General features: G+C 41.7%; 3 protein-coding genes across 13 annotated transcripts in view; 1 reads left to right on the top strand and 2 right to left on the bottom strand.

The window, feature by feature from the left end:
- Positions 1 to 17774, bottom strand: part of gng8 (guanine nucleotide binding protein (G protein), gamma 8) — a 757718-nt gene that overhangs the window by 166745 nt on the left and 573199 nt on the right. The gene's annotated exons all lie outside the window — the stretch shown is intronic.
- pygma (phosphorylase, glycogen, muscle A) lies at positions 1131 to 9946 on the bottom strand. The gene is made up of 20 exons (XM_037268969.1): positions 9590 to 9946; positions 7763 to 7864; positions 7590 to 7668; positions 6996 to 7099; positions 6629 to 6760; positions 6414 to 6525; positions 6245 to 6327; positions 5277 to 5420; positions 5008 to 5100; positions 4772 to 4918; positions 3816 to 3979; positions 3609 to 3723; positions 3416 to 3517; positions 3106 to 3253; positions 2964 to 3022; positions 2613 to 2754; positions 2164 to 2371; positions 1961 to 2095; positions 1761 to 1827; positions 1131 to 1650 (listed from the first exon to the last, which is right to left on the bottom strand). The coding sequence occupies exons 1-20, from the start codon at positions 9830 to 9832 to the stop codon at positions 1501 to 1503; spliced, it is 2529 nt and encodes an 842-aa protein (XP_037124864.1). The 5' UTR covers positions 9833 to 9946; the 3' UTR covers positions 1131 to 1500.
- LOC119133288 (neurexin-2-like) overlaps positions 16407 to 17774 on the top strand; it is a 93768-nt gene continuing 92400 nt past the window's right edge. For all 11 annotated transcript variants that reach the window (XM_037268940.1, XM_037268937.1, XM_037268939.1 and 8 more), the window contains exon 1: positions 16407 to 16560. The gene's annotated coding sequence lies outside the window, so the exon portion shown is untranslated. The remainder of the gene's footprint in view (positions 16561 to 17774) is intronic.

Raw genomic sequence — 17774 nt, 5'->3', positions numbered from 1 at the left:
TAAAGTTTAAAAAATAAAATAAACACGTGCAGTTAACGCACATGCTCAGTGGTTTTGCTGGCAAGCATTTTTTTTTTCTGTACGGTCTGTCCAAAGTGAGTCAAAACATTCTAAGAACTGCCTGTTGCATGTGGCTGAAAAGAATAATATGCATACTTTTTTGAGCTGTGACCTTTCACTCAAAATGACTTTTTTTTCAGCCGTGAATGCCCTTTTGACTCCAAACGTCTGGACAATAAAACATAGTTTATCTCATTTTATATCAGTCAAGTTGAGGGTATTTTTGTTGCCGTGTTTCTTCTCTATTCTAAAAGATCCACTTGAAAGACACTTCAAGTCCATCCTACTCTTGCGAGCAGATAAGGCCAATCTAAAGAATCAATTCAATTCAGATTTATTGACATTTTGTTTTCAAGAGGATCTCCTGCTCCTTGTGAATCATTCTTACGGTGTAAAGTTCACGGGTGTGACTACATTCACATATAAATTGCGAAAATCCCACAACATACTACACTGAGCCAGACCAGATCATAAAAAAAGTTTTTGTTTCAAACTTCAAACCATCTTTATCAATCGAAACTTTTTAGTGAGAGCATACGTCGAGTAAATAGTTTGAAATAGCCCTTTAAATATAATTATTTAATAACAATGAAAAAAAAATACCTGAATAAAAATCCTTATAGAGTGTCCTACTAAAAAACAACCACTACAGCCCCCCCCCCCCCCTTGCCCCCCAAAACAAACACTACAGACTGATCATATCTGCCTAATGTAGGGCATTTGGTAAACAAACAAACACGTATGCATTTATCAGCACCTAGAATAGATCTGCTTTTTTTCAGATTGCGTCACCTGAATGCACTGTTCCTAAGATAGCAGCTGTCTGCAAGGTTGATTATCATGTAAACAAAGGCACATAGCCCATCTTGTGGATTTCCTCATTGTAATTCTGCATTTGAAATTCCTGTTACTTTGTTACCGTGAAAACCAGGTTGACAGCCTTATAACCCCGTCTGATGGTAAATATTATCCCTAATAAGGTTATCAGTGTCCTTTTGAGCTAGTACAAAACATTGCTGCATCCAAAAACAACAGTAAATGGAGAAAAAAATAAAAGTAGTCACCCAGGCTGTAATGGCATTTTTGACATTTTATTCAGAATGAGTTTGCTTGTGAGTGCCGTTGGGATTTTTGCATAAAAAAAAAATCACCCGTCAGTTCACAAAGCTCCTTGATCAAGTTCACAGCAGCTAAATTGCAATCTCCACAGCCCTTGAATGTTGCTGCAAGCTGTGGTTTTGTGTATATATGCAAATGAGCTGAAAAATGTAGCTATGGCTTTTGTTTGTGGCACTATGAATTGATGCAAGTAGAATTTAATTTGAAACTGCGGCTGAAGTTTTTTTGGATGGACTCCAACTGCCTGACACTGCCTCTGTCATGGAAGTTAAGACAAGTTCATGTTTATCATCATGTTGACAATGCCGCCACGTGGACAGTTTAGTGTAGGTTATCAGGGTCGGGGAGTTTCTCCAGTGTGGGCTCCATTCCCCAGATCTCACGGGCGTATTGGGCGATGGTACGGTCACTGGAGAACTTTCCACATCCAGCAATGTTGTGGATCACCTTCTTGGTCCATTCCTTGGGGTTCTGGATTGATTAAATGATCAGTGATGAGTAAAATGATGATACGCATTAGGGATGATTTGAATTGAATACAATTACGTGATTACAATCAAGGCGTAATTCCTTACGCATACCTTATAAAGCGCATTGACTTTCTCCTGGCATTTAATGTAGTCTTCATAATCAGCGAAGACCTTAAATCTGTGCAGGAAATAACACAATTAACGGGATGATGAAAAATCAGCAGATATACATGATTAGTCTCTGTGGTAATTCTACTAACATGTAAAATATACTTGCTGTTATTTTGATGGCTTTTAGCGAAAGCCTTTACCTGTCGTGATGCATCAGCATGTTGACAATTTCTTTGAACAAGTCGGGCTGCTTTGGGCTGAAGAAGCCTCCAGCGATCTGGTCGATGGCTTGTTTCAGCTCAGGCAGGCGATTGTAGTACTCTTGAGCATTGTATCTACAGGCAGATCACCAACTGTTCATTTCTGACTGTAGGATTTGGCAAGATGAGAGTCGACGCCTTACCCTTTCCTGTCCATTTCATCAACGTCATCCACTCTCATGCCAAAGATAAAGAGATTGCCATCGCCAGCTTCCTCAGCCATCTCCACGTTGGCTCCATCCATGGTTCCGATGGTCAGAGCGCCGTTCAGCATGAACTTCATGTTGCCGGTGCCGGAGGCCTCTGTGCCTGCCGTGGAGATCTGCTCGGAGAGGTCAGCAGCTGGGATGGCTGAAAGATGACAGAGGTAAGCGGCCGATGACTCTTGAGCATTGTAGTTCAAGTGGCAAGTGGGATTTAACAGTAAAATTGTCGATTTAAATGACGGGCCAGATTGAGGCTCCTAGCGGACCAGTTCTGGCCCGCCAGCCATATTTTTGATACTGACTGTGACCAGGATTTTTCACCATCTGCTGGTGGCCAAAAGAACAACAAAACAAAAGCAGATGAAGGCAAAGGGGGTGTGAAATACCTTTCTCAGCAAGTGTGACTCTGTAGTTCTCCAAAAAGATAACTTTGAGGCGGTCTCCCACCACAGGGTCATTGTTGACCACTTCGCCGATAGCTGTGATCATACGAATAATCATCTTGGCAGTGTGGTAGCCAGGAGCGGCCTGGAAAAAAAATGACATGTCACGCGAGACGTTTTTAACAGCTGCAAACAAATCCAGCTGACAATGGGGCCTCAAAGTCGAACATGATCTTTTTCATTCCGGGATGCTTGTTGATTTTTTGACAGCTTTGGAAGCGAATCGTGCACTCCATTTTGCGTAACGCCAACATTTTCCACAATAGTTAATTTGGTCAGTTTTAAGGCGCATACCTTTCCGCCAATCATAACGGTTCTTGGTGTCCACTGCTTGTTGGGCTCTTTCTTGATTCCTGGCAGGGATATGAAGAAACTTCAACACTGACTTTTCCCTGTTAGTTTATTATTTGTGACGTAAATTAAAATGGATGCTTACGGTTATAATAGGTGATGATGTGCAGACAGTTGAGCAGCTGCCTCTTGTATTCGTGGATTCTCTTGACTTGGACGTCAAACATGGAGCTCGGATTGATCTTAACCTTATAGTGATCCTCCAAATGCACGGCAAACTTGAGTTTATTTTCCTGAAAAATAACAAGATTGATTCTTTGATAGTTGTAGCTGTTGTGATAGTTGTTGCATTTGCTTTATATTGAGCAAAACAATTCTGTAACAAAAGTCTAAAAATAGTTGCAGATTAAGCCCAGAGGACCAAACAGCGATCAAAAAGATGAACTTGACTTCACCTGCTTCACTTTGGCAACATCGCGGATGAAAGCTTCGTCGTTCACAAGCTTGCGCAGGCGCTGCAGCTGGTCGAGGTCACGGATGAATTCCTCGCCGATTCTCTTAATTAGACACGAATAGAAAGCGAGCGTTAACCTCCTGCGTCTTTTTACTCACTGAGAGGGATATCGGCGTGTTTAATCCACCGCTAACCTCGGCGATGACCTCAGCCAGGCCAGGGTTGCACATCACCAGCCAGCGGCGAGGGGTGATGCCGTTCGTCTTGTTCTGGAACTTATGTGGCTCCATTTCGTAGAAGTCCTTGAAGCTGCGGGGCGGACATAAATCAGGACACGCAAACAATAAAACGGCTCACGGTCGAAGGTGCGCAAACCGCCGCGACCGCCGTCGTGTACGTACACAGTGGCTTTGAGGATGTCCGAGTGGATCTGGGCCACGCCGTTGACCGCGTGTGAGCCGACGATGCACAAATGGGCCATGTTGATCCTCTTCTGTCCACCTTCTTCAACCAGGGACATACGGGCCAGACGCTCATGATCGCCGGGGAACTTTGCAGCAACGTTCTGACAAAAAGACATTGGACATCAATCAATAGAATAACTCATTTATTTTGCTCTTGTTAGTAAGCATCTCCTGCCATCCCCTAACTTTACTTAGAATTGCTGTCAAAGTCGCACAGATGAATGAAAGCAAATGTCATTTTACTTTTCACCTTTAATTCACGGTTTGGCACATAAGTCCCCAAGCGACTGTCAGCGGCTCAGCAGTGAAACACCACTGACAGAGAGGACCGATGTGCGCCGGAGACGGAGGCAGGTCTCAAACCTCGTTATTTCCTCCTGAAATTGTGTGTCTGAAAAATGCTGTCTTAAAGCCATGATCTTTGGAATATTTGCGGCTGATGGGAATTGGATGCAGTGTTTAGTTTGTTAGCTTCGGGGTGGCAAAAGAATCAGTCGCATTCACTTCATTCACCGGAGTGTAGAAAAACCCAGGACCCGTCGTTAGTCCCCTAAAGGGCTGAACTGGGGAATCAAGCCATGTGAAACAGACAGAAAATGATTCTTAAGTTTGCATTCTAAAAGCGTACAGTAGATCCCCAGGCCTGCATAATTTACTTGTGAATCAAATAAATCCCCTTCTATTATTTAGTTCAACAGAATTACAATGTACAACTGTAATTCCTATTATTCAATTGGAATCATTTCCAATCAGGTGTACGACTGTTTTATTAAAAATAATGAATATTAATAAAAGCCTGCCCCTTACTTAACCGATGAACAGGCCAATCAGCTGAAATGTGTTATTCCTCAGCAGGGGTAATAAAGAGACATGTAGCAATACACAGTACTAACCTCCAGGTGGCGACGATTGATCTCAAAGATAATTTCCAAGTGGCGGGGCAACAGATGGGAAAACAGGTCCACTGGCCATCGCTCCAGAGCTTCTGGGAGGACTGTGTGATTGGTGTAGGCACACGTACGCACACACACGTCCCAGGCCTATCCAGAAGGAAATTATTTTTAGGTGGAGAAGATCATTCTATATGAGTTGATTCCTCTGGTATGCATATTGAAGAACTCTGCTTAACCTTATCCCATGTAAGTTTCTCTTCATCAACCAGAACCCTCATCAGCTCAGGAATAGCCATAGCTGGGTGAGTGTCATTCAGCTGGATGGCAACCTGAAAGAAAAAAAAAAAAAACGTCATGAGTCAGTTTTAGAAAACACTCAAGCCACTCTTCTAATACGTTAATCAGCCTGCTACAATGCATTAAGCACACTGACAGAGGCCATTTTTACTCTGGAGTGGGTTGTTTCAATTTGACAGAAACTAGTTTATTTTTTTATTTTTTTTACCTTGTCAGGCAGTTTGCTGAAATCTGTGCGAGCAATCTCCCTGGAGCCAAACTTGGAGACCTTGAAACGGCGAATGATGTCTTGCAGGGTGGCAGACACCACAAAGTATTCCTGCTTCAGACGCAGCTCCTTGCCCTCAAAAAACTGAGAAAACACACACTTGGGTATGTATTTGTCCATTGAACATCGTTATTGTTTCACACAGACAACTAGAAAAATCTCAATTCCCCTTAGTATACCGTTGCCTTCACTGTGTTCCGTTTACAAATTTCGGGATCACATAAATTGCAGATATATATTTATGTAATTATTCAATTGTGAACTCTGCATGACGACTGAAAGGTTAACAGATTTTAGTTACTTTTCTTATGCTGACTTTTGTTTCAACACACCAAATCTTGAGTAAATGTCAAACTAATATTTTAGCGTTGGACTAACAATACCCTTGCGTGAAACCGGTTGGCAATAATATTTTTGAGTGAACTTAAACATGACATTTATAAATAAATGACGATCCAAAAGTGCACAGCTTCGCATTTGACAAAAAAAAATTAGGATCGTGTCCACATTTAATAAAAAATGAGATAAAAGCTGAATTTATCTCAATTGAGCTTCATCATGACATTCTTGGAGATAAAAATAGACACCATACAGACTGGCTAAAATTATATTCAAATGGCACCTAAATATTAGGTCAACCACTTTCTCACACATAAATTACCATGACTTGGGTATAGCTAAAGCTTTAGGGTTCTCAAGCAAATCCTCCATCTGGAGCCCGTAGGGAGGTAGGCATATGGTGGTCAGCTCTTATGTCAGATTTAAAAGGTAGCTGAAGACAAAGACCCTGAGGTCCTCGGGTCCCAGATTATGCAAATCTATATTTTAAGATTACACGATGTACCTGAATAGGAGTAATGTCGCATGACAGCTGTATAATTTCACACATCCAAATCGTCCTTTCTTACGTTGTCATTGGGATACAGCACGCGAGAGATGTTCTCAGCCAGGTTACGGTCCAACACAGCTTGAATGTAGCCACCGACATTGACTATAAAAAAAAAAAGCACGCACAAAAATAAATTTACAAAACCCTTTTTATGTTGCAAGACTCTAAAGTGTCCATAAGACGCTTACAGTCTTTAAGGTTAAATTCACATGGCGCCTTTGCAGACCACAGCCTCATGGTGTTGACTACGTTGTTTCTGTAGCCAGGGACCGGGGTGTCATATGGCAGAGCCAAAACTACCTGCCAACACATTACAGGAAGAGAGAGGCCATTTAGATTCTTAGATTTGACTCCTGATAGCTCTCACTCTCTGTATATATATATAGTATTTTTTTCTTTCTACCTGTGTGTCAACCCATTTGACTCCATCGGGGTGATGCTCGGTCTTGCCGTAGAAGTGCACGGGGCGCATATACTCTGGACGCGCTTTCTCCCAGGCGTTGCCATAGCGCAGCCAATCATCGGCCTCTTCAACCTTGGTAATGACATTGCCAGCGAAAAACACTCATTAGGTGAGTACGTTCCGAGCTGAGTCAGACCCAGAAAATGACAAGGACAATCAAGACGAGATAATGATAACACATAATTATGGCGATTATTCACTTTATGCCATTCGGTTGCCTAAGCCCACATCTGTCCTGAAATAAGACCTAGGAATATACCGTACATGTTTTTGCAAAGAAAAGAGGGAGATTGCCGGTGTTACTCACCTGCCAGCCGTTCACTATTTTCTGATTGAAGATGCCGAATTCATAGCGGATACCGTAACCATAGGCAGCCAGGCCGAGGGACGCCATAGAGTCCAGGAAACAAGCTGGAAGCCCAAAAAAAATGATCACTCTTCCAAATTCACGTACCGTATTTTCCGGACTATAAGGCGCACCTAAAAACCTAAACTTTTCTCAAAAGCTAACAGTACGCCTTATAGTCCGGTGCGCCTTATATATGGACCAAATTCCTAAATTTAAACTGGCCCGAAGCATTGTGTCATGAAATCAATCATAAGTGGCCCGCTGAAGACTATGAATCATGAATCAAAACGGCTATGGATCATTATTTTGTGATTATAAAGTAATTTGTTGCGCCTGAAGTTGAAATAAAAAAGATAAAATGGAGAATGATTTGATTTGGATTAAAAATCTGACATGATTAATGGTGCACCTTATATAAGGACAAAGTTTTAAAATGGGCCATTCATTGAAGGTGCGCCTTATAGTCCGGTGCGCCTTATAGTCCAGAAAATACGGTACTACAATCAAAATTTGAAACATTCAAACTTGTAACGGTAATTTAAAAACACACACCGGCTAGTCGACCAAGTCCACCATTTCCCAAACCGGCGTCTTCTTCCATTTCCTCCAGTTCCTCCATTTCCAGACCCAACTAAAAAGTCCAGAGCGCACACATAGGCTGATATTAATAAATTGATTTCAATTTTCAAAGCTGGCTTAAAAAAGATTAAACTTCTTCCTTTCACCTGGTATGTGGCTTCATCGCAGGCGTTTTCCAGTGCGAGGTTCACCATGGTGTTCTGGAGGGTGCGGCCCATGTAGAACTCCAGCGAAATGTAGTAAACACGCTATGTTGAAAAACAAAATAGTATATATATATATATATGTCGCCGGTTATGGAACTTTTTACACCAAGTACCAATTAAAAAACTCTCCAAGTACCACCGTCATGATTTAAGTTAATTGAACAGTAGTGTAGTGGGCCTAAGTGGTCATTAAAAACCAGAATAATAAAGTACATTTTAGCCACTGTATCGCAGGTGAATACCTACAAAAATCTTTTACATTTCATTTACAGTTAAAGATGTGATTTTATTTCCGTGCACACACATTAAGGTTCGTGTGAATAAGTTAGGGGGGGGGGGGGGGGGGATTCCCAAATAAGTGCGAATACTGTATATGACTGAAACTAAAAATACATTCTTCTCTGATATTTGATGTACAGTATCCCCCCCCCGAAATATTCCTTGCGATCACATTGCATGTATCAGTAATCTTCCACCTGGGCCTGTTTAGTGTTTTAGCCTTTGCCATTTAGGTAGTTTTGTTTTTTTCACCTCTTCTGAAATTGAGAAGGTGGATGTGCACTGAAGAGCAAAAGCAGAGGCTCAAAGGGAAGGAACGAAGAGACAAATTGCATTCTGTATTACATAAGGGCAACATTTTGCTTCGGCAAAAATAGCTCCCGTGGAGGTCGTTGTAAAGGTCAGCCTGAGAGTGATATTCTTTCCTTGTGGAGTTCAACTCTGGAGTGATACAAGTGCTAGTTGAGGAAAATAAATAAATGATAATGATAAATACTCACGACAAAGCCTCGTGACAACCAGAGTTCAGTCATTTGATCGGATTTGTCACGCATCTTAACCGACTTTGATTTTGTCGATTCGTCTCGCTGTCCTAGTTACCTTCGTAACTGATACTTATAAATATCATCAATAAATCTGGCACAGTCGCTTTGCAGTACACGAGCTCACAGCTCTGTTCAAGGTTTCTTTTCAAGGAATTCACCTTTGACCTTTCAGTCTGCTGCAGCGAACAAGGTCGATACAGTCGGGAGGGTCGGGCGGTTCAGTGTGAGGTTGCATCCCACCGGCGCTGGATTAAACCTGTTCTAAAAATGTATTCCACTCTTCAAGTAAATGTCACCCTGCTTGGGTGAACACAAAAGGCACTTAAGTGACAGAACAATGACTCTTTTGGATGTCAAAAAAAGGGAGAAAAAAAAAAATCCCCTTTATTTTTCAGAGTGATTTATTAAATAGCAAACGGCAATTTCCCTTTCATGTAAATATAATTGCTATTGGTTTCACTCGGCTGCCAAGCTCCTATTTGTGACAGCTGACTATTGTAAGTGTGGGTTCGCTTCTTCTAAAGGTGCATGGCACGCACCTGCACGGAGGCGTAGATATGAATCCCGCCGCCCTTGGAGGCATGTGCTCATGTGCGACAAGCAGAGGCTGTATGCTTTATGGTGAGGCGGAGCAGAAGGTCACGGAGAGGTTTAATGTTTCAGCGCAGTGGAAGAATGGAAGCTTAGCAGCAGACTGCTAAGAAGCCCTTGTGAAGTTTAAATGTCATGCCCTGGCATTAGATTGGACTCAGGCTGCTCGAGTACAGCTGAGGAATGAGAAGCTTTTGCTTCAATGCAATGAAACCTGGCCCGTATTTAACAGCAGGCGGATTTAAGCTTGACCAAGAAAAATTATATTTTAGCCACTACCAATCGGGTGCATTCGGTTAGGTCACGTGACTTTGGATGTTGAGTATCTGCTCCTGTTATGACTTGAACTTACTTTGGGATCTTTCTCATAGTAGTGCTGCTGGGTTCTGATCCACCTGCCGATCAAGTGGTCCCGCACGGTGTGGGCAAGAGCAAAGTAGTAATCCCTTCTCGTTGCCACATTTCTGTCTTTGGCCAGCGTGAAGTGGAGGTGCCTGTTGAAATTCAGCTTCAGCTCGGAGACATTATCGGGGCCGGCCAGGCCTCGCACAGAGATCTGCTTCTTCCTGTCATGGTCGGACAAGGGTTTGGACATGGCGGCTCAGGATTTGCTAGCTGAGACCTCTGGGAGAATTGTTTATGTTAAGCAAGCGCCACCAGGCCCAGACACACAGATAGAGAGGCAGCACAGTGCGGTCTTGGGATCAGCTTTTTAAAGGCGCTACTATAAATATTACAAAGAGGGCGGGGCTAGTTTGCCGTTTTGGTAAAGGGTGGAGAATGTTCTGTGTAACTTTAAAATGGTAGGCCCCATTAACAGTGGTTCTCAAGGATGATGATGACATTAGGTTTTATCCTCAGTCATCACGATTGTGCTTTTTCACATAACCGAGAACATTAAGGATATAAAAAGACTGCTACACGTTGAAAAGAAAAAAAAATCTCTGACACAAATTCTTACATATGCCAGTGCATAAACATAAATATTGCACAAGGTGTGAAATAAGCGGCTGTAAAATCTGCAAGGCATGCAATTAAAAAGGCAGAAATTTGGATCAGCCAGAGTTGCGTAACAAGGAAGCTAGAAATAATGGTCAAAAAAATCTTTTTGCAAGTAAAATAAAAATTCAGTAGCGCTCACCTTCAAATGGTTGCGACATCGGTAATAATGAAACCTGAATTTCATTTTTTTTACATTTCTGCTTGTCATAAGCCGCATTGTTACCTTGGGTACATTTTGCAAAAGTTGTTCCAGCGGAGAAACATGCTGATGATGAGTATGTCTGGCAGCTATAGTGGCTAACTCGTTTTCCCTCTCATCATTGGCAGCAATGGCCAACTTCGCAGATGGTACATTAAATCCCAACCAACGTATCTTTTATTTTTTTGCTGAAGCCCAACACCGCAAATGCCCGCCAATTATCACATGGATAGGTGATGCTATATGTACACATTTCTAGATGGTATGGGAGCCATCTGCATTGCAGATAAACGTTCCACGTTGTCTTGCTAGCGTCTCAACAGTAGCAGTGATTCAGCCTTTGTGTTTAGATCGCATTTATTCAACAGCCCGCAGTCACATCAGACTCCCAATCATCTGCAGCCGAGCCACTCTATTTTGAGTTATCGCACTCGCAAGCCAAACTATCGTAAAGTCTTGACCTTCTATAAATAGTAACTCTGACCCAGTCCCAAAGGCCATGATATTTGAAAGGCATATCTCGTTAATGTCAGCTCGAGCTAGCAAACAACAGCCGTGTATTTTTCCGCGCCGTTGTCACAGAGCGACCAAGGCCTCTTTGAAATTGGTTTGGGTTGTTTTTAGTGTCAACACGGAATGGATTTCAGCGCGGCGTTCATTACAAGTTGACAGAAAAAATACAGGGGGTAAAATTAACACGTCTTTCCAAGCATTTGCACACTGGACAAGACGTCAGAGTGACAAAGAGAGATGCGGTTCCCGAGCGCAGCAGCACAATTGAACGACTGTGTGAATTAAATCACAAATGTTTCCTAATGGCAACGTCTGTCAAGATATTTCATGTGGTTTAATAGTCCCCTTCACGCTGTTCCATTAACGCCCCTGCATAGCCAATGACCCCTGCAACGGAGGAACCATCACATAACAGATGACAGAGATTGAAGCTGGCGTGTCCCTGATTTGTCCATTATGATGAGCAAATTATGTTCCTACATGTCTACTGGCTGTTCTGTCAAATAATGCATCAAGCAGTTGTAGACCACACACTTGTTTCCGGCCTGATGGACGCAGAGTGGGTATTTATAAAGCACAACCTTTTCTGCTCTATAAATTGGTTAAAGGAAGCCACGGAATAAGGATGGCAACAATAATATGTCAGTACGTCCGTGACATTTTGACTTTGTCCATTACGAAACCATCGGCCTCAGTTGTTTCATAAAGGTTGTGATTAACGGAACGTTAATCACAGTTATTAGCTCAACCGGGACGCTGATACTCTCCAGTGCGTTACGATAGCCACCATGTTTTGCTCGGATAAAAAAAAAAAAAAGCAAATTACCATATCGGCTTTGGTAATTAAATGTTTTGTGTGGAAATGATCAATGTAGTATTGCTCACAAGGGATACTTGACCTTTTAATGAAACATATTTGAATTGTTGCTTTTTTTGTGTTTTGACAAATTAATTGCGAAATGAATGCATTACTGACCTTACTCCACAAAAAAGAAAACTACCCAAATTTCCCATCTTGACAGTCTCTTTAATTACAGCCCTGAAATTTATTGAGAGGTAGTGCTAATGTAGGAGGTGAAATCCAATGGGTTCAACCAAACCCTGCTTTCTGGAGCAGATTCCGTGAAAAGCTTTCTGCACCCACGTATCATAAATGTATTTGAAAGCTGTCTGGCACAATGACATCTGCAGGGGCGTGCTCGGCCTACGTCGCAAACGGTTACTTCACGAGAAGAATCCGGCTTCTTGTTGCCGTCTTGTTACAAATTGTTCTTGGATATTCCAGCAGGTGAGGCACAGTTTTTTTTTTCTGGGTTCAAAAATTGAAAATTATGAGCAGTTCAAATTAGCACAAAATGTTTCAGAAGCAATAATTCTAAACTTAATTATTCACTTTCTCTTGTAATTTTACCTTCAAAAGTGATCAAATGATTTAAATACAATTTATTTCCTTTTTAAATGAATATTCTTACAATGTCATGTCATTGAATTACAGTCTCGCTGCTGTGAGCAAAGAATACTAACCATCACATTCCTTTTTTTTTCCCTAGCCAAACTTTGTGACAAAGAATGACTTAATTGCATCGAGTGCTCTGATCAGCACGAAAGAAATACTGTCACCTGCTGGTAAATCCTGCAGCAAGGACACAAGGACGAGAAGTTGACATATGCACCGACACGCCAGGTAAATGAACCCACTTTGAGCTTCACTTTTCACAAGTTCCTCATCAAATCAGGTCACAGTCTGGACAGTTTGGAATCACAATTCTGAATCCACCACCACCAAACAATTTGTCCGCAGTCACTCTGTCGGCAATTCTTTATTTTTTACTGTTCCCTTCTGTGCTTCTGCTCATTATGTTCAAATTCTGTGTGTTTTTGGCGACAGGATGTTTGTTTGGAAGAGCAAAAGCTTGGAAGTAACCGCCAGTGGACAAGAAGTAACAAGGCTCGTTTCTGCTGTTTGAACTACACGCTGGCCAGATTTTTGTTTGGATGTAAAGGAACACGGAGTGCTCGACTACCTTGGCTTTGGTGGACCTCCAGTGTGTTTGCACTCGTTTGTTTAAAGATGAACATTAACTCTTGTATCTTGTATAATATTTTCCCTAAACAACAGTAAGGCACAAGAGTAATATGCTAAATTTGAAGGAAAAAAAAAAAAGTTGTGAAGAGCTTCATGGTTTGATTTTTAAAACATGCCCACTGCAGTAATTTCCGCTTTTCTACGAAGCCAACTGTATTAATTGCATAAGGGACTAAAATCCATTGGGCCTCTCTGGCTTGTCGCGACTCCCAGTACTACGAAATGAAATTCCAAAAATCAACAAATGCTCATGCAGCCGCAGCTTTTTGTTTCTTTTCTTTAGCAGCACAATGCTAAGAGGCAGAGAGGGAAGGCGAGTTTCTCGGAAGATGGCATCCCAAAGGGACGCAAACTGCTGATTGACTGAGCACAATCATAATTATGTGCGCAGAAGTAAAACACAGTCTTGCATTATCTGTTTTATTTTTTTTTAGCTGAGGGTACGATAGTTCTGCCTGGCCGGTTTCATTTCAAATATATCTGATGTTGTGAAAGGATGCGGTGTTCGTCAAGGTGGAGCTTTGATTGAAACAATGCTCGTGTTCATTATGACTTTGACGATGACCTTTGGTATGTTGCCGTAAAAGGAAACTCATGTTAACCTTTTTTTTTTATATTCATCAATTGGGAATCCATCAGACTGATACAAATATTATTACTCAGCAACCATATTAGAGTGATGGTGTGCATTTTTTTTTGGAGCACGGTAAAAAGAGTAACACTTGCTAAGCCCTAAGTACCAGTGAAATATATCCTCGTAAACATGGGATGGCATCTGCGCGCTTAATGCTTTTGAACTTTTCAACCTACCATGCGTTTGTGATGATTCTAATCTAGCACATAAAAAAAATTGTTCTTTGTAGTTATAATTCGTTTTGAAGCTTGAGAGGTTGGGATCATTTTCCATAATTTCTTAGAATGTCTGAAAGGAAATAAAGAGAACTCCACAAAGTCTAATTAGTCTTCCAAAAGCATTTAATTGCACAATAAAAGGCCTTTATATTATTAAGTATCACAAAATATATTCCTTTTAATCTGCATTTTCCGATCTGACAGCAAAAATGTTCTCCCCATTTATGCACTCAGGCTGAATTGTTTTTCAAGAAAAAAAGATACATTTGAGCACATCCATAATTCATACGTCATCCTCAAATGTGAGATAGCTTTGACTTTATCTCTCGCAGGGATGGCTCGGGTCCTTAAAAGCACACCTCGGCGTGCTTTAGGGCCTTGCGCTGTCACTTAAAAGGGAAAATATTCTCTCACAAAAATATCTTAATCTGTGGGACGCTAACGTTGGGAGTTATTTATTTATTTATTATTATTGTGTTCCTGGCTTGCGTCATTTCCAATCCTTCATCTTATCGTGTCCTATTCAGACTTTTCATTGGACATTCTATCTAAATCTGATGCGGTATGACTGCATGCAGCTTCTCAAGTCAGAAGATGTATATTACTTATCCCTGATGGGGATGGATAGGATTTAATAGAGCATTTCCAGTCGCAGACTTCATTATTACTTTTCAAGTGGCTTCCTTCCAAGTACACATTAATATGGGCAACCTTGTGGCTTCTTCATATAAACTCACAAGACATCTCATTTGTTATGACTCAATGCTAGACCAGGATTCTACGGAAGAGGATTAGGGCCAGTGAAGAAAAAAAAACGAGGGGTGACAGGATTCTGACTTTATTCTCAGAATTCTGACTTTATTCTCAGAATTCTGAGAATAAAGTTTTTTTCTTCACTGGCCCTAATCCTCTTCCGTAGTATTCAAAGTCCTGCTTTTATAAAAATAAAAAAACAGCCCTCAATGAGAGCCATTGTTGGCCTCCAACATTTTACCTGTACTCTTTATTATTATTATTATTATTATTATATTAGTTTATTCTCAAAAATACCCAAATAAAAAATGGGACCTGAATTCAGGATACTGCATAAAAAAGTAAACAAATAAACCGACGTAAATGAAAGCTCAAGGCATTTCTTTTTTGTCACTTTCCGAGAGGTATGCATTTAACAACATGTTTGTTATTGTGGTTGGAGTTGGAATCGTATTGGATCATTCTGCGCAAGCGATATAAACAATCTGAAAAAGAGCTCTCAGTATGCTGCAGGGCACTTTTAAACCACTACAACCGCAATAATAAATATTGTTAAATGAATATCCCCTTAGGGCAGTGGGTTACTTGTTAGCACGCCTGACTCACATTTTCGATCCAGGGTTTGAATCTCAGCGTCTGGCGGTTGCATCTTCTCCCCGGGGTTGCGTGGGTTTTCTCCAGGTACTTTGGCTTCCTCCCACATTCCACAATCATGCATGTTGATTGAAAGCTAAATCACAAGTGTGAAACAAAACCCCACAAGCTCAATCCAGCCTGCTGTGTTTGTGTCCCGATCTACTCAATATTTCTTGCTGAATGGAGCTGCTTTCTTCTTTTCATTTTAGAAGAAATTGAATTTTTTTCTATTCTTGTAGCAGATATCGTCAGCTTTTTCCCTGGCCAAATCACTTCTTAAATGACATTGATTTACTTTCAGCATTTGGAGTTTGCATTCTCCAGATACTAACTCTTCCTCCCATCTTAGCCCAAAATATGCATGTTAAATTTATTGAAGTCTCTAAATTAGGTGTAAATATTTTCTGTGAAAACTCACCTATTGGCAGTTTTTGTTGTCTGTTGATGGCACACTAACCTGCCACAAGATGGCGCCAAACTCCGGTTGCAAAGTAATTGCTGTCAAGAGGAGGAATTGGCGTTCTCATGGGTTGTTGGTGGAGGTTACAGAATTCTTTAAAGTGTGTTCATGTACTTATGTTTTTCCATAGTAACGCCATTTTATTTAGAATGTAAATTTAAATTGAGTTAATCATATAGGTTGTTCATTTTTTTTTAGTGGAGGTGTTGAGTGGTGGTTTTTCGTTATTTCTGGCAAGACGTGGACTTAATGTAGCATATAGTGTAATCCAAAACTGATACTTCAGCAGTACCTCGTTTTCAGGTTATGGGTTTGGAGCTCCCTTCAATCATTTCTTTTTCTTATCAGACGACCCCAACTTGTGTTAGAATGGAGGACAAACGCGCACTCTGCACAGCCAGTGCTTGAACGCTCCATCCAAATCCACCATGGCAACGCCACTGCTTGTTGATGTGGTGGGATCAGCTCCATTGGTCCACGACGGCTGACCGCGCCCTCAACCCGGCCGAGCTACCTCGCCAACTGTTAGCATCAAGTGTCAGGGGAGAGGCGGCCCCCAATGCTGAGGATGAGGAGGAGGAGGATGCTGCGGTGGCGAGGAAGAATCTTTGTCTGCACGGAGCGGCACGGGGCTTCCCTTGCTCTCGCTTTTCTCCGCGCATTGAAGATTAATAACGCTTCTTTTCCTGCAGCTGCTTTTATCTCACCTTGATACGGGATTTTCTTTTCCCCCCCACCTCCTCTCCACCGCTCTTTGACCGTCCGGAATACAAAAAAAAAGCAAGCCTTCGCTTGTGTGTGGGATCGCCGGCTGAGGCACAGGTAACGACATCGCGCACCTCCCACACTCAAGCCGCAAAATGAAGCTTCTTGAACGCAGCAAAAACGCACCCGGGTTTTTGGTTTGCATGTCTTTTCAATGTCAGCTTTGTATGGATTTGTTATTGCTGCGGGCTATTTCAATTCGACCAATTATTTACACTTTTTTCCCCCCTTCATACATTAATACCCATGCTTGGGAACTCGTGTTAAAAAAAAAAAAAAGGCAGACGTGATCCAATTCTAAGGCAGGTGTTTTGTTTTTGGTTTTTTTTAAATCAATGTTGGGGAAGAGCGTGCGCCCTAAAATAAGCAGGTTGAGGTCGCGTATTAATTGCATGCCTGGAGAGTGGAGACATGCAGTGGCATGGTAGAGCTGGGTGATGGTTTGCATCAAGGCTTCAGCCACCAGCGTGAACGAGAGCCAAGGGCTCCCATTGTGTTCATGATGCACATGTTCATGGCTTGTCTTCATTTGGCCTAAAAGTGAGGTGAAGGTGCTGCATGCGGGCTGCCTCAGATGCTGCTGGTAGCCTATTTATTATTGAGGGGAGGGGTGTTCTGTGGGGAACAGACTAGCTGCCAAGATAGAGGTTGGAGAAAGTACCACTCATGTTTTTTCTCCTCGCAAAATTGGCAAAACCTGGGCTCTGATAAGGATTTAAAAGCTCCATCCTAGCATGTACGCCTCCATAGGAAGCAGCAGCAGCTGCTGCCTGCCTCCATGTGGTGTCAGTTCAGCAGGGTGAGGCCACGTTTCTTTTTGTATATATAAAAAATTGGAAACACAAATGTGGGCGGCTGTCAGTAAATGTGAGATCGTTTTTTTTTTTTTATTATTAAGAAACTTAAGTTAATAGCACATTTTTTACAAAAGAGTTGTCTAACTATTATATGGCAGGATCTTAACTTCCGTGCAAGTGCACCTCCACTTGTTTATTAAAAAGGACAAACAGTCAAATACAAAATGGTGAACATTTGCAAGGAGCATTGAGAAGATTGCTCACACCGATCTGAGCACGTCACACGGCAAATTTCAGCTGAGATCTTTCACTCACTAGGCCACGCCTCTTAAAGGCGCTTTGGCACAAATGCTCCCAGAACTTCAGATTCATTACACTGCTATACAACAATAGATTTTTTCTTAAAAAGTAACGAGCAGAAGATAAAATACTCAAGTAAATATCATGGGAGAAAGTGCATTATTTCCTACCTCT

Source organism: Syngnathus acus, chromosome 14, assembly GCF_901709675.1.
Source record: "Syngnathus acus chromosome 14, fSynAcu1.2, whole genome shotgun sequence".
Taxonomy (NCBI): Eukaryota; Metazoa; Chordata; class Actinopteri; order Syngnathiformes; family Syngnathidae; genus Syngnathus; species Syngnathus acus.
The sequence above is the reverse complement of the archived record's forward strand: the minus strand, read 5'-3'. Positions and strand labels throughout refer to the sequence as shown.

Bases quoted from the DNA above. Each gene is read 5' to 3' on its own strand.
- pygma (XM_037268969.1), bottom strand. From the start codon at position 9,832: ATGTCCAAACCCTTGTCCGACCATGACAGGAAGAAGCAGATCTCTGTG. The intron at 7,865-9,589 runs GTAAGTTCAAGT...TTTTCAACATAG, and splicing joins ACTATGAGAAAGATCCCAAA to CGTGTTTACTACATTTCGCT. The intron at 4,919-5,007 runs GTTAAGCAGAGT...CCTTCTGGATAG, and splicing joins AGAAACTTACATGGGATAAG to GCCTGGGACGTGTGTGTGCG.